We start from the raw sequence: 16959 nt of genomic DNA, 5'->3' as shown, positions 1-16959 counted from the left end.
ATATAAGTAAAATGGAAGCTGTAAAATATTACACATTAAACGTAGATCACTAATGAAATAATGCTGTACATCCTGTTATGCTTCAGGTTTATGATAATTTTAGTACATTTTCATTTTTGAAAATAATTTACGTGCTGATTGCCATTTTGTTTTCAATTTAATACAAACTAATGCTAGGAGTGGGGCTTCCTAAGTGGCCTTAGTGCTAAAAAAAAAAAATCTGCCAATGAAGGAGAAGTAAGAGACGCAGATTCGAGCCCTAGTCAGAAAGATCCCCTGGAGGAGGGCATGGCAACTCAACTCCAGTATTCTTGCCTGGAGAATCCCATAGACAGAGGAGCCTGGTGAGCAATAGTCCATAGGATCACACAGTCAGACACGACTGAAGTGACTTAGCATGCACACAATGCTAGGTGCATGTATGGATTATACATAAATTCTTCAATATTTGAAACAGTCATTCAAATTTTATAAACATTGCATACAAAGCACTTCATAAGAAAATGTAAGATATATCAATAACCACTATTACAAGAAAGAATAATCCATATAATATTAAATATAAAAAGCAACATATAACTATGTGCCCTTAAAATTAATACATGAGAGACTTAAGTGGTAGAGTACTTTGGAGAAGAGAGTGTGAGCTGGGAAAAGGTTTCAAGGAAACACTAAGATCAAGCAACAGAATGATACAAAAAAATTGAAACAAAAGAAGGAAAATACCAAGTGTGCCTGTATGTGTACATGCTCAGTCATTTCTATACAATAATATTGCCCCCAAAATTGTTTTCTTGACACCAAACTCTGGATCTTAATCACCTTTGATTCACTGTTGTCTGGTTCTTAATAATGCATATATAGATCATCAATAAATACTGTTAGGTATAAACTAAAACCTCTCTCTCTTTCTCAGCTGTTTGTTCCTTTTGGTAACAAAAACATTTCTGCCAAACAAAATTTTAATACCAGAAATAAAGCTTGCAAATGATGGTGGGGTTGGCGATAGAGAAAATATCAATCTGAAACCAATAATTTGGGCTTCACAACATTGTTTAAAAATAATTGTCTCACTTGATTTTGTGAAGGAGTCTCACACCCTTCTGGTCTATTATATAAAACTTTTTTTATGCAAAAGTATTACAATCATTAAAATCATTGCTGATTTAATAAATAATTGCTATGGATACCAAACATTACCAACATCTTGCTATTTTGATACTGCAATCATTTAAAAAACAGACTGTCTTCACAATCTTTTCTGTTAGCTTGTTTCTCTATTCCTCAATAAGTTGTCAAGAAGAAAACTTTTCTAGGTGAAAGTAACATAGTTTCATAGAATTGATATTTTAAAAGTAGCCAAATTTCATCACTATACAAAAGAGAAAATTTGAGATAACTTTGAGATAACCTTTATCTGTAAAATCATACATATATAACTAAAACTTTAATTTTTTTGTGTTAAAACTTTATCTGTGTAATGCATAGTCCGCTTAGTCTATTCCAACATGAAAGAGAAAAATATAAAACCTCAATGTCAAGGAAGCATGATATTCCTGCATATTTTCACCATATTGAAATTATAACGGTAAAATAATTCATCTGATTTTAAAATATAAACTTTAGAATTTGCCCAGAGTGTATCTGTTCCAGTTTCCAAATGGTTCACTTCAGGGCAATATTTAGCACAGCAAAAAATGTTAATTACCATCAAATGCATTCTGAACAATTTCATTCAAATGACATTTGCAATTGGTTCAGTGAAATTCTTATTTGAGCAGAGCTTTTCTGGTTCCAGATCGGTGGTTTGTTTAAGCAGAAACAAAAGGAAACCATGGCTGACTGCCTAATAGTCTTTTCTTTGGCACTTAGAGAGCATTTAAATAAGAAAATATTGCCAGTCGAGTAACTGACTAGCTAAGGCCATTTTTCTCTGTTGTTTCTAGGGATTCAGGTTGTGCCCTGTTTAGGGAAATGTAAATTCGGTTTTCCAAACTGCAAGGATGTTTCTCTTTTTTTTCTTTTATTTTTATCACTTGCTGCTACATCAGCGCTCTCATTTTTGCCCTGTGACATTGGCACAAGTAATTTAAATATGGGGCCTCTATTAAGAACACTAAAAAGTAAACATTCCATTACACAAATAGAATGCCAACTTGCAACACAGTCAGAATGATTCATCACAGGTCCTTACTAAATAGGATGCACGCGTGCGTGCTGTCACTTCAGTCCTGTCCCACTCTTTGTGCCCCTCTGACTGTAGCCTGCCAGGCTCCTCTGTCTAAGGAAGCTCCTCTGTCTATGGGATGCTCCAGGCAAGAATACTAGAGTGGATTGCCATTTCCTTCTCCAGGGGGTTTTCCCCAACCCAGGGATTGAACCTGCATCTCTTGCAAACCCTGCCTTGGCAGGCGGGTTCTTTACCACCAGTGCCCCCTGAGAAGCCCACTAAATACTGTAGATAATACAAAAAGAAATTCACATTTTAGCCCCTGGTTTATTTCTGAACTCTTAAAACTAATTAAAAAAAGAAGAAGAAGAAGCTTTTGCTACAGTTTTGTTCTATTTGGACATTATTAAGCCATTTTCCATTTCCAAAAACAAAATAAAAGAATTTGGAAAGTTTCATGGGCTTGGTATTATACTTAGAGCTAAATAATCTTTAACTCTTGTTATTCATGTAAAATGAATTAGTACCTATTCAATTATTTTCTAATTGATGGTCATGTAGATCTGCTTGCCTTTTATATCATTAGTATGATTCAATATTCAAACTCTTATCAAATTCCAAATTAACTGCACTCATATGCTCCTATCAGTGTTTTTGACTATTCTATTGTTTTATTCTTTTACCTTCAAAACAGCCTACTTATTAGATCTATTATTGGCTAGATTGCTATTAATTATAAATAAAATGAAAACCACTGGGAATAAAAATTGACCTTTATTGCCACAAATATAATAAAAATATTTATATTATGACTGGTCACTGTAACCTGTGAATGGAAATAAAAATTTTGACAAACCGAACTCCAAATTTTCTTTTCATATAGCAACCTAATCTTTTAAAATGTTGTCTGTAATATTGTAGGACTTATGTATTACTATGATTACAAGAAAATTCCTAATTTTAAAAATTAGCCCCTTTGAACATATTAAAATATCAATGTGAGTAGTATTTCTTAAACTGCACCTATTATTTCCCTCACATAAAAGTAACAATCAGAAACCTACTTTTATCACCCTTATTTCTTGCTTGAAATATCTTGTCAGAAATAACTTTAATTTGAACCCTTTTATTGTAAGTAAAGGCCTGACTCTCCTTCTTTCCACCATACAGTAAATGCCTCCACATTGACACATATCTCATTTATGTTAGAGGGTTAAGCATGGATTAAAAATGATGGATGTGCCTCAAGGAAAATATCTATCCCTGACAACCACTTTGCAAAGTACTGTATATTATTTACATATTGCATGCAGTGAAGATCCCTACTGGCATAGGAAGAACTTAATCAGAAAACAAATCTTTGAGAGAACAGCTCCAAAAAAAAAGAAAAATGGGAAAGTTTAACAACCCTGAATAGTGTTCCCCGTATCAAGAGGCTATTTAACTCTCATTCTCTGAGTGGAGATGGCTTATTAAATGACACAGCAGGACCTTGATCTCCAGAATTACATTTCATGAGTCTTTGGCTCCTCTATTAAGAAGCACATGCTACATCTCTACTATAGCAACACTACCATTAAAATCAACGGTGTCATCATGTTTAGAATGGCTGAAAGTGCCTTTGCCAATTTCTTACACCCATTTATATACCAGGAGTAACTGATACCCATCCTTATAAGGCCAATGAACAGAGATACTTACTAATCAGTTATATGATATAAAATTAGATTTGAAATGTATTTCAAAAAGTACTTCTTCAGGATTTTATTATTTTTAAAAGACCTTTAAAGTGTTGAATTTTCCAAGATTGCTATTCAGAAGAGAAATGCTAAGTCAACTGCCTTCCCTGACAGACTTAACAATACACTTAACAGCATTTTAGTTCTGATCATGTGTTTAAGTCCTATGTCCTCGTCTACATATAATATAATGTACTGCCAAGTGTTCAGAGAGGTGAACATGTAATGCATTCTCCAAATTTTTGACCATTTACTGTATGAGTATACAATTTAGAAATTTTACTGTTCCTTGAAGAGAAAATGAGAATGATGTTTAAACAGCAGCATCCCTGGTCGCCGCACTGGGTATGGCTAAACTTACAAAGTAGGAAGAGCTGCCTTCCTCCCTCCCCCACCACCCTTCTTCAATCTGCAGTGTTACTTTTGTCCTTGTAGGTACATTCTCCCTTTCCATCAATTTCCTACATGATTGAAGGAAGAATTTCAAAGCACTTAGAATTATAGAAAATTACAGGCATTGTATGTGGGGAAGAGTTGAGTGGTTGTAGTGGATCCCTTTTCGGGAATCTTTGCAAGACAATCAAGGAGATGATTTGCCTCCAAGGGACAAATGCCTGGGAGCTCGAAGTTTCTTCAGCCTTTCTCAGTGGAGAAACTGTCCTAGTTCTGAATTAACCACTTTCTTAAGAAATTGCCCTTGTTCTAAATTACCACTTTCTTTGGTTCCAATGTCTTCTTCAGCACCCTGTATACTCTGCTTTCTTCCTTCTATATTTGTTCATCATTGACTTTACTTTTTAGAGATCTCATCCAACTTCCCCTCTGTCCTCCTCCTCCTTGTCACCTACCCATCAAGTATATATCACCTACCCACCAAGTGCCATTTACTGAGATGCAGTCTAAACCCTGCCTATGGCTTGGACCAGGTGGTTAAAATGATTCCATTTAATCAACCCAATAGGAGACAGCAACATACGGTGAGATGAGCTTGAGGTTAACTGAGTTGAAGCCTTGACACTAACTGAATGTGCAAAGCATTAGCAATTAATGGAATACCTCCAAAGTCTAGATTGCCCATTTAAAACTGAAATAGTCATAGTAATTACCTATTTCCCAGAGGTGCATTGAAAATCAGTACTGAATGTGCCAGGCATTTTTCACAAATTATTTCTGATTTTTACAACAACCTTGAAAATCTCTAATATATATCTAGTTTATATATGAGAAGACCCAGTCTCAAAAAGATGAGAAACTAACACAGAGAAACCGCTTTACTCCACCAGCTACAACACATCTTCCTTTTGCACACCGTGTTCTCTCTCCAGATAAGACAATGTGCATGGACAATGTGCAAACAATGAGTTTTTAGAAAGATTTTATTATTCCTGCTGAACTCATCTGTTTCTGGATAAGCCAGTCCCAGGAGTTCATATAAGTTAGGCCAAGCCCTATCACCTAACAGAACAGGATATATTGGCAATGATACTAGTTTGAGCCATAGTAACTGTTTCTGTCCCATTGTGCATGACACAAAACCTAAATCAAAGAACATTATTACCTACAAGCTTGAAAAATGCACATAACTTGGAAGGATTCACATAAATAAGGCAGATGACAGGTGAAAGAGGGATTAAACAAGAGTGTCTGATAGAAGGCACTGCTGTAGATGTAGAGACATTTAATTTTCCCTTCTCTAATCTGATTTATATGTTGTTGGGAGTAAATATACCATTATCAGGCTCCCCTGATTGCTCAGCTTGTAAAGAATCTGCCTGCAATTCAGGAGACTGATTGGATTCCTGGGTCAGGAAGATCTGCTGGAGTAGGGATAGGCTACCCACTCCAGTATTCTTCCTCTTCACTGGTAGCTCAGGCAGTAAGAATCTGCCTGCAGTGTGGGAGACCTAGGTTCAATCCCTGGGTTGGGAATATCCCCTGGAGGTGGTCACGGCAACCCACTCCAGTATTCCTGCCTGAAGAATCCCCATGAACAGAGGAGCCTGGCAGGCTACAGTTCATGGGGTTGCAAAGAGTCGGACATGACTGAGTGACTAAGCACACAGCCGTATCATTATCATTATCATCTGCTTTAATAATAGGAAAATATATACTTATCTTGATTCTCTATATTCTTCTCTTCAGGTTACTTTTATTCTTTTGATCTTAAATATAATATGATATTAAAAAGTAAGAACTGGTTTTACATTACTTTAGAATGGTCTTCTAATAAGCAAGATAAATAAATATAAAGTAGGTTACATATTTCAAAAAGTTAGTTTACCTACTTGAAGCATCATACTCTTAACTGGAAGATCGGTGCTATGTTTTTTCTTATAAATTTGTGCTTATGAACTTAAATCCCAACTTCACTCCTAGACAATCTACGGTAACTATTTAGAAAGTAGCAATTGTGTTTGTCTCCCTTTCTTGACCATCAAATGCCTCAATACAGTATACAAAATAGTGAAAAGTCTCTACTAAAGAAAAGTAGGAAAAAAAGAAGAAGAAACAAGAAATGATAGGATTAGTTATTTACTAGTCCTTCTCATGAGAGAGGCATATACTGTGTTTGTTCCATTACAAAGATTCATCTATTTTTTTCTAAAGCAAGGAGTTGATACTTTATTTCATGAAGACTACCTGTAAAAGATGCTTGTCAAAATTGTTTCCTTGCCCAGATAATTTTGGAAAATGCAGAACACTATTATGCCTTCTTGGGGAATCACAAAGAGCATAAAAATATATAAGGGTTTGAGAAATTCTTCAGTAAAGAAACCTGTTAGCCTATATGTTCCCTTATACAAGCTCTAAAATGTATTTGCCAAAACCAGTATTCCAAGAAATAAAATTGGAAATTTGCTGGCATATAGTATTACAGCTCTGAAATAAATATTATGTCACTAATGATTTTTCATTGCTTTCCTTTTCAGCGGACTGTGGAGGGCCTCATGAACTGTGGGAGCCAAATACAACATTCACGTCTATAAACTTCCCAAACAACTACGCTAATCAGGCTTTCTGTGAGTCATTTCTTTTCCAGATCATGGAAAACAAATGTATATACCAAAGTTAGATTCTTCCCTTGACACAGCAAACTAGATTATAAATTTGCTATATCTGGATACAACTACTCCATCTATAAAATCACTTAATATGGTGAAAAGAGTAATGATTAATGACTAACATTTTTAGCATTTATTTTATGCCAGTCACAGCACTAGTGCTTAATATAACTTATTTTATTTTATTTTATTTTATTTTATTTTTAAATTTTTATTTTTACTTTATTTTACTTTACAATACTGTATTGGTTTTGGCATACATTGACATGAATCCGCCACGGGTGTACATGAGCTCCCAAACATGAACCCCCCTCCCACCTCCCACCCCACATCATCCCTCCGGATCATCCCTGTGCACCAGCCCCAAGCATCCTGAATCCTGCATCGAACATAGACTGTCGATTATTTTAGTCAGTTCTTACAATAATTCTTTAAAACAGGTGATATTATGATAATTCTCCTATTTAAACAAATAAGTAAAAGAGGTAGTAGCCTTATTCCAGATACCAGTCTCCTTGATTATGCATATATTGTTTATCTTGTGTATAACAAGTTTGAGTTACATAGTATAAGTTCAGAGGAAAGTCCATAAAGCAAAGAGCCAATTGTGACACCCACATTTTTCCCCAATGTTAAATGCTATTTATTTATACATATTTTAACAAGTGTAAAAGGTGAACAAAATTATTCTATTTACTCAGATATTACCAATTTCTGTTACTTTTACTTCTTTCTTGGCATTCTAGGGTCCCCTCTGCTATCATTTTTTTTTTTACCCCTATGAACTTTCTTTAACATTTCTTTTAAAGCAGGTCTACTGGCAATGAATTCTCTTAATTTTCTTTCTTTTGAAAATGGTTTTATTTAATTTTCATTGTTGGATACATTTGTTGATTAAACGATTCTGGGTTGATAGTTTTCAGTTTTGTTTTCAAAGCACTTTATAAATAGTGTTTCACTATTTTTGGCCTCCACAATTTCTTTTTTTTAATTTATTATATTTTTTTATTTTGTATTGGCATATAGCCAATTAGCAATGTTGTGATAGTTTCAGGTGGACAGCAAAGGGACTCGTCCACATATATATATATTTTTTATAACTACAGATTAAAGAGAATAAAGCTGGCAGTGATTAAAATCCCAATATAAAGTGAAAGTATTAGTCTCTCTGTCATGTCTGACTCTTTGCAACCCCACCAGACTCCTCTGCCCATGGAATTGTCCAGGCAAGAATACTGGGTTGGGTTGCCATTCCCTTCTCCAGGGGATCTTCCCCACCCAGGGATCAAGCCCAGTTCTCCTGCATTTAAGGCAGATTCTTTATCACCTGAGCCACCAGGGATAAAGGATAAACTAATATGAAGGATACTAAAAAATTCTAGAAAAGCCTAGAGAGAAGAGGCTTGTATGATAAAATCAGATAAAGCTTATATCTAGGTCATTAGTCCTAAATAGAGACGCTCATTAGAACTGTACTAACATTAGATTGTTAGTGTTAAAGACGAAGATTCCACGGCCCATCCCTCCAAAGATTCCACACTAGTATTTTGAGAAACAGACTTGTTCTTCCCCTGCCTTCCATGGTCCCTGATAGCACCACCAACCTAAATGGAAAATTCTGCCAGGGAAAAAATTCCCCAATGACAGTGAAAAACATGTTATTAGAAAATATCAGTGTTTATTCCTTCAAATGATCCAGAGATCATATCATTTTGATAGGATAATAGAGTCACTATTATAGGGAGATATCTGATTAAAAAAATAAACAACCATTAATCTAATTTGACTTGTATGGAGAACCAGAGATTATCATCTCTACTTAGCATAGAAACTATCTTTTAAACATTTGTACAAAGTAATAATATAAAAATATGATTTGTACATTATCATTTGTACAAAGTAATGATGTAAAAGTATCCAAAAATAAGTGGAACATTGAAAGAACAATTTGGAGACATTTATTAAATTTATTAACTTATTCATGAAATCTTTTTTGAGTGCTTTATTTGTTAGGTACTGAAGTAAGTAAAGAAGAAACAGACAATTTAGTCTAGATTAGGATTCAGATAAGGTGTCAGGCATCACACAATGCCTAAGGCCCTGTTTGTAATAAGGGCAAAGACAGGAGGCTGTGCAGGAACATAAGAAGTATTTAGCATACAAAAGTTCAGAAGTAGAAGACCTTGATTTTTTTCTTAAATCTTCAAGCAAAATTAAGTAATGATAACAAATGAAAATGAAATGTGAAGTTATCTCACACTGTGTTAAGCAGTTTGAATTTTATTCTGAGAGCACTGAGGAGACTTTCAATGGCTTACAGGAAAATAGTGATAAAATCAAGTTTGCGTGTTAGATGGATCCATCCTTTTATATTGCAGTCCATGGGGTTGCATAGAGTTAACACTACATGGTGACTGAGCAACAACAAATTCTATTGCAGGATCAGAGATTGGTTGAAAGGAAGCAATTAGCCTCACGAATTAGGAGATGAAACATAACAGTGACTTGAACTTGGATAGTGTCATTGGAGACTGAGAAGGCAATGGGATCCCAGGGATATAGGAGCTAGTATTGGCAGCCTTGATAATTGATTGTATATGGGAGGAGAGAGGTCAAGGAAGATGAGGAGGCTTCTGGTGTAGAAAACTGTGAATGGATATTAGTGGTACTATTCACTAATAGGAAGAATGAAAAGAGGAATGAGTTGGGGAAAGAGATCACTGTGTGTTCCCTTTACTACTTGTTCAGTTTGAGATACTTACATTTATACACAGTACATATTGGATAACTGGATCTACTTCTCAAGAAAATGTAGAAGATAATTTAGAGGACCATTACTATGTCAGTGAAATAACTCCCTTAAGAGTGAATGAGAAATTCATGTAGAATGAAGAAAAATTCAGGAGCAAAATCTAAAGACTAAATCATTTAAAGAATCAATAAAACACAAAGAGTGTTTACTGACACAAGGCTGTTGGTGGTGGTTTCGTCACTACTTCAGTTCAGTTCAGTTCAGTAGCTCAGTCGTGTCCGACTCTTTGGGACCCCATGAATCACAGCACGCCAGGACTCCCTGTCCATCACCATCTCCTGGAGTTCACTCAGACTCACGTCCATTGAGTCAGTGATGCCATCCAGCCATCTCATCCTCTGTCGTCCCCTTTTCCTCCTGCTCCCAATCCCTCCCAGCATCAGAGTCTTTTCCAATGAGTCAATTCTTCAAATGAGGTGGCCAAAGTACTGCAATTTCAGCTTTAGCATCATTCCCTCCAAAGAACACCCAGGGCTAATCTCCTTTAGAATGGACTGGTTAGATCTCCTTGCAGCCCAAGGGACTCTCAGGAGTCTACTCCAACACCACAGTTTAAAAGCATCAATTCTCCGGCGCTCAGCTTTCTTTATAGTCCAACTCTCACTGCCACACATGATCACTGGAAAAACCATAGGCTTGACTAGACGGACCTTTGTTGACAAAGTAATGTCTCTGCTTTTTAATATGCTGTCTAGGTTGGTCATAACTTTCTTTCCAATGAGTAAGTGTCTTTTAATTTCATGGCTGCAATCACCATCTGCAGTGATTTTAGAGCACCCCAAAATAAAGTCCACCACTGTTTCCACTATTTTCCCATCTATTTGCATGAAGTGATGGGACCAGATGCCATGATCTTCGTTTTCTGAATGTTGAACTTTAAGCCAACTTTTTCACTCTCCTCTTTCACTTTCATCAAGAGTCTCTTTAGTTCTTCATCACTTTCTGCCATAAGAGTGGTGTCATCTGCATATCTGAAGTTATTGATATTTCTCCCAGCAATCTTGATTCCAACTTGTGTTTCTTCCAGCCCAGTGTTTCTCATGATGTACTCTGCATAGAAGTTAAATAAGCAGGGTGACAATGTACAGCCTTGACATACTCCTTTTCCTATTTGGAACCAGTCTGTTGTTCCATGTGCAGTTGTAACTGTTGCTTCCTGACCTGCATACAGGTTTCTCAAGAGGCAGGTCAGGTGGTCTGGTATTCCCATCTCGTGAAGAATTTTCCACAGTTAATTGTAATCCACACAGTTAAAAGCTTTGGCATAGTCAGTAAAGCAGAAATAGATGTTTTTCTGGAACTCTCTTGCTTTTTTGATAATCCAGCAGATGTTGGCAATTTATGTCTGGTTCCTCTGCCTTTTCTAAAACCAGCTTGAACATCTGGAAGTTCATGGTTCATGTATTGCTGAAGCCTGGCTTGGAGAATTTTAAGCATCACTTTACTAGCGTGTGAGATGAATGCAATTGTGTGGTAGTTTGAGCATTCTTTGGCATTGCCTTTCTTTAAGATTGCAATGAAAACTGACCTTTTCCAGTCCTGTGGCCACTGCTAACTTAGTCACTAAGTCATGTCCAATTCTTTTTGGACCCCATGGACTAATAGTTCCCCAGGCTCCACTGTCCATGGGATTTCCCAGGCAAGAATATTGGAGTGGGTGGCAATTCCCTTCCCCAGGGAGTCTTCCCAACTCTGGAATTGAACCACAGAAAGTGAAGAGGAACTAAAAAGCTTCTTGATGAAAGTGAAAGAGGAGAGTGAAAAAGTTGGCTTAAAGCTCAACATTCAGAAAACGAAGATCATGGCATCTGGTCCTATCACTTCATGGGAAATAGATGGGGAAACAGTGGAAACAGTGTCAGACTTTATTTTTCTGGGCTCCAAAATCACTGCAGATGGTGATTGCAGCCATGAAATTAAAAGACGCTTACTCCTTGAAAGGAAAGTTATGACCAACCTAGACAGTATATTGAGAAGCAGAGACATTACTTTGCCAACAAAGGTCCATCTAGTCAAGGCTATGGTTTTTCCAGTGTTCATATATAGATGTGAGAGTAGGACTGTGAAGAAAGCTGAGTGCCGAAGAATTGATGCTTTTGAACTGTGGTGTTGGACAAGACTCCTGAGAGTCCCTTGGACTGCAAGGAGATCCAACAAGTCCATTCTAAAGGAGATCAGCCCTGGTATTTCTTTGGAAGGAATGATGCTAAAGCTGAAACTCCAGTACTGTGGCCACCTCATGTGAAGAGCTGACTCATTGGAAAAGACTCTGATCCTGGGAGGGATTGGGGGCAGAAGGAGAAGGGGACGACAGAGCATGAGATGGCTGGATGTGATCACTGACTCAATGGACTTGAGTTTGAGTGAACTCCGGGAGTTGGGGATGGACAGGGAGGCCTAGCGTGCTGCGATTCATGGGGTCGCAGAGTCGGACACGACTGAGCAACTGAACTGACTGACTGATTGAACTCCTGCTTTGACAGGCAGTTTCTTTACTGCTGTGCCCCCAGGGATTCCTGATACTAAGGCTATAAATATGTCTTGTGTTTTGTTTCAAAATGATCTGTCATCATATAACATATAAAAATAACAGCAACATTTACTTAAATAAATATTAAAGTTTAGTTGCCCTACAAATTACATTTTAATTACCTCATTTCCTCTATATTTAATCTTGGAAATAAAATAAATAGTAGTAGAATATTCATATCTTTTGACGTTCATATGTTTTAGATTGTAGGAGTAAAAGGCTATTTGCAAGCTTTGATGAAAGTATTTCCTTTATATGAATAAAATAAATTCAATTAGAATAAATGATCTCAAATTTAGTTGAAATTTTACTATAAGTATTCTAGAATAGATGAAATATTTCTTCACACAGACAAATAGTTTGGAATATTAGGTTTTATAAAATGAAGAAAAGATTTTTGAAAGTGGTTTGAAATTCTCAGAAGGTTGAAGTAAGAGAAATCAAAAAAAGTATATTTAAACTAACTTTATTATTTATTACTTTTAAGGTGTTTGGAATTTAAATGCACAAAAGGGAAAAAATATTCAGCTTCACTTTCAAGAATTTGACCTGGAAAATATTGCAGATGTTGTTGAAATCAGAGATGGTGAAGGAGATGATTCCTTGTTTTTAGGTAAGTCTCCTGTTTATTGTGAAAGTTGTATGGCTCAAGACAGAGTAATGGAGAGGGAAAATGAAAGTGAAAATGGTTCAGTCATGTCTGACTCTTTGCCACCCCATGGACTTTAGCCTGCTAGGTTCCTCTGTTCATGGAATTCTCCAGGCAAGAATACTGCAGCAGGCAGCTGCTCCCTTCTCCAGAGGATCTTCCCAACCCAGAGACTGAACCCAGGTCTCCTGAATTGTAGGCAGCTTCTTTACCAGCTGAGCTACCAGGGAAGCCCATGGAGAAAGAACTTCTCAATACACATAGTCACTTTTTTACAAAGAGCAAAGTGAAAACACAAGAGTAGAATAACACATCAAATTGTATGTGTCATTTCCAATATGGGGAGCGTTCACAACGATGACAGAAAAATATTCTTGAGAATTCTTGGAATATCAAGATTCATAGTTTTGAGTCAGCAGGTCCTAGGGATACTAACTTACTATAATAAGCATTATACTTTAGAGACTAAAAGCCAAGAACATCCATTATGCAGTTTTCTATTCTATGCATTTTATATACATCGTATGTCCAAAGATAACTATTATAATACATTTTATTTCATTTCAAACTGAAGGATCAATTATGTTTATTATGCAAAATTTTGAAGTGATATTTACTTTGTGTTTCACTATTACTTTGATTGTGTCTCTAGTACTAACTGCTTCTATATAAATACCTGAGAATGAGTCAAAAATTGATCAAACTGATTCTTCCCAATCATTTATTGATCACTAATTTTTAATAGACATGGAGGAAAACTGTACTATTCGAGAAGAAGTTATTATACCTAGATCATAAATACCTTTTAATATAATAAAGTTCTATGAAATAGAATGACTAATAGCTTATTAAACAACTACCAACTTTTAAGAAAGAAGTGTCTCTTGATAAGTCATGCATTAAACCATGAAAATACATGAAACATCAGCTGGAATGCAAAAACAACACAGTTTTCAGAAGTGTTTTATCTAACTGTGCTTTGTGTATGTGCTCAGTCATGTCTGACTCTCAAAAGCCTCCTGGGAGAGGAGATCCACACACAAAACAAATAACAATGAAAGTCTCAGTGGACAACAGTGCCTTGTAGCAGCAAGAACTGAGGAACTTCAAGTTTGATTTTCAATACAGTTATAAATGCTTCTTGAGTATTTTTTGCATTTTCACTTTACGTTGTCATTATAATAAAAATTTCTGTTCTTGTGATCTAAGAATAATCAGTTTTTATCATTTCACCTCTTAGTGTTTCCATCAATCGTCGAAAAGTAAATAAGAATTCCAAAGGATCTCATAATCATTGTTTTCAAATTTATCAGCAAGAAGCTCTTTTGATACAGAATCACTTTCAAGTATTCCAATATATAAAATATTTAACACAATGAATGTATTTTTAAATTAACTGAAGCCAGTACTTTTTTTCCCCCCATTTAATAAGTTTTTAATGTGAAAAACAGTTAACACATTTGAAAACCTTTACGTTTTCCTATAAGAACAAGATCTTAAGGTTCACTTGAAGCATTTCTGTTTTGGAAGATTTCCAAACTGATATTTTATTTATTTATTTATATTTTTTATTTTACTTTACAATTCTGTATTGGTTTTGCCATACATTGACATGAATCCACCGCGGGTGTACATGCGTTCCCAAACCTGAACCCCCCTCCCACCCCCCTCCCCACAACATCTCTCTGGGTCATCCCCTCGTACCAGCCCCAAGCGTGCCATATCCTGCATCAGACATAGACTGGCAATTTGATTCTTACATGATATTATACATGTTTCAATACCATTCTCCCAAGTCATCTCACCCTCTCCCTCTTCTACTGAGTCCAAAAGTCCGTTATACACATCTGTGTCTTTTTTGCTGTCCTGCATACAGGGTCATCATTGCCATCTTTCTAAATTCCATATATATGTGTTAGTATACTGTATTGGTGTTTTTCTTTCTGGCTTACTTCACTCTGTATAATCGGCTCCAGTTTCATCCATCTCATCAGAACTGATTCAAATGTATTCTTTTAACAGTACTTTGTGGCTCAGCTGGTAAATAATCTGCCTGCAATGCGGGAGACCTGGGTTTGATCCCTGGGTTGGGAAGATCCCCTGGAGAAGGGAAAGGTTACCAAGAGGATTTTATTGTTTATGAAGCCCTGTAGCCCTAGGGATTAGAGGGGGAAAAATTGAATACCATCATTTAGGTCTACGTTATCTGTCTCTAATTTATCTTTCAGATAAGGTTAGTGATTCAATTTATAAAAAAATATCAAATGAATTTAAACAAAAATTTCTTAAAAAGGCAATTGATTTATTAAGATAAAAATTCAGACTGAATTTATTGAGACAAAAATTGTAAAAAATTATTTATAATCTCCATTATTTTATAAAGGTCTTTAAAAGCAGGCAAATAATTTTCTGGGGTAGCATGAGCTTTGAATAGTACTGGTGCTAAGTTAGACAATATTATGAGTAATTTCATCATTAAAATTCTAGAGCTGCAGAAACCTTAAGTAATACTGGAAAAGATTAACAAAGAAGTTGGCTTTCTTAGAAGCAGTGTCTAGAATATAAGAGAATGTACACATTTACCTACGTGTGGGTGCTTCTTGAGCAAGCCCCACTGCATGTTGCATATGTCTGGGAGACAGAATTCAGAAAAAGGGTACATTTCCTTCTAGAGACAAATGATTATCTCACTAATTATCCCATTTTCTTTGGGAGCAGCTGTGTACACAGGCCCTGGTCCAGTAAAGGACGTGTTCTCAACCACGAACCGAATGACTGTGCTTTTTATCACTGATGATATGTTGGTAAAACGGGGATTTAAAGCAAATTTCACTACTGGCTATGGCTTGGGGGTTCCAGGTAAGTAGGTATGGGATTACATGCTGTCTTATAAGTTTTGGAGCCAAACAATAGAAACAGCCAGAACTTAATTTCAGTGTTTGCATTCTAGGTCATTTGTTCATTTTTCCTCATCTTAAAGGAGAATTTCTTCCTTCTTTTACACCTGATTAACCACTAGCTGACTTTGCTTAAAGCAGGAATCCACAGGGGTTTTCAGCAGACCTATTCGCACTTCTCTACTATGTAAAGAGTTGTGCATCTTGTATCTGAAGAGGGCCATTTTAAACTGTAAAGGGGGGATTCTTGGCACTGTGAGGAAAGAAGATTGTCCATAACATTCCTTTTGCCAAGAACGTTTTCAGAGAACAGCAGGGAAACAAGCAAATGAGCTGTTTGAACGCCAACAACATCCAGTTAAAAAATTAACATCAACTTCTTGGAGACAGACAGTGTAAAAAGGCACAGCCATGAAGGCAGAAGGAATTTGATGCTGATATTTGCTGGAATGCACAACCTTTTGGGTGGCTCAGATGATAGAGTCTGCCTTCAATGCAGGAGAACCAGGTTGGATCACTGGGTCAGGAAGGTTCCCTGGAAAAGGGAATGGCAACCCACTCCAGTATTCTTGCCTGGAGAACCCCATGGACAGAGGAGCCTGGCAGGCTACAGTCCATGGGATTTCCTAGAGTCAGACAGGACTGAGCAGCAAACACTTTCACTTCACACTTTTCACAGCCTTCTTACCCTATATTTTTTATTACATCCATGACATAATCAGCAGGCAAAACAAAATCGTGACCTGTGTGCTCATCATGGAGTGATGTAGATATAGTTGTAGATACAGATACAGATATTTTCATTCATATAGGTGAGATTTAACTCTACATTCAGTGGTCTAAAGAGAATTTTTATGTCTTGCTGCTCCCCCTGAACTATGATTTTTTTAAAATACCTCTGCCCCACCACTTAGTGGTTCTCTAGGTGGAACTATGTCAGGAAGACAGAATACACATGGCTTCCTACATCTACATTTCCCTTCCATAGGAAATTGTGGTCAGTATGTCTTTAATTAGAATGTCTAGAAAAGAGGTAGGATTATAGTATTGATCATCGTCTGGCCTATTCTCTAATACTAGAATCATCTGTACAAATATCT

At 36.3% G+C, this 16959-nt stretch overlaps 1 protein-coding gene across 1 annotated transcript in view; it reads left to right on the top strand.

The window, feature by feature from the left end:
- The window catches only part of TMPRSS15 (transmembrane serine protease 15), a 156545-nt gene that overhangs the window by 78550 nt on the left and 61036 nt on the right, over positions 1-16959 (top strand). The window contains exons 14-16 of the mRNA XM_040227475.1: positions 6840-6929; positions 12801-12926; positions 15681-15821. Coding sequence (XP_040083409.1) covers positions 6840-6929; positions 12801-12926; positions 15681-15821 — 357 coding nt within the window. The remainder of the gene's footprint in view (positions 1-6839; positions 6930-12800; positions 12927-15680; positions 15822-16959) is intronic.

This window comes from Oryx dammah, unplaced genomic scaffold (assembly GCF_014754425.2).
Source record: "Oryx dammah isolate SB20612 unplaced genomic scaffold, SCBI_Odam_1.1 HiC_scaffold_2, whole genome shotgun sequence".
In the NCBI taxonomy this organism is placed as follows: Eukaryota; Metazoa; Chordata; class Mammalia; order Artiodactyla; family Bovidae; genus Oryx; species Oryx dammah.
Note: the sequence above shows the minus strand (reverse complement) of the source record. Positions and strands in the feature narration are given on the sequence as shown.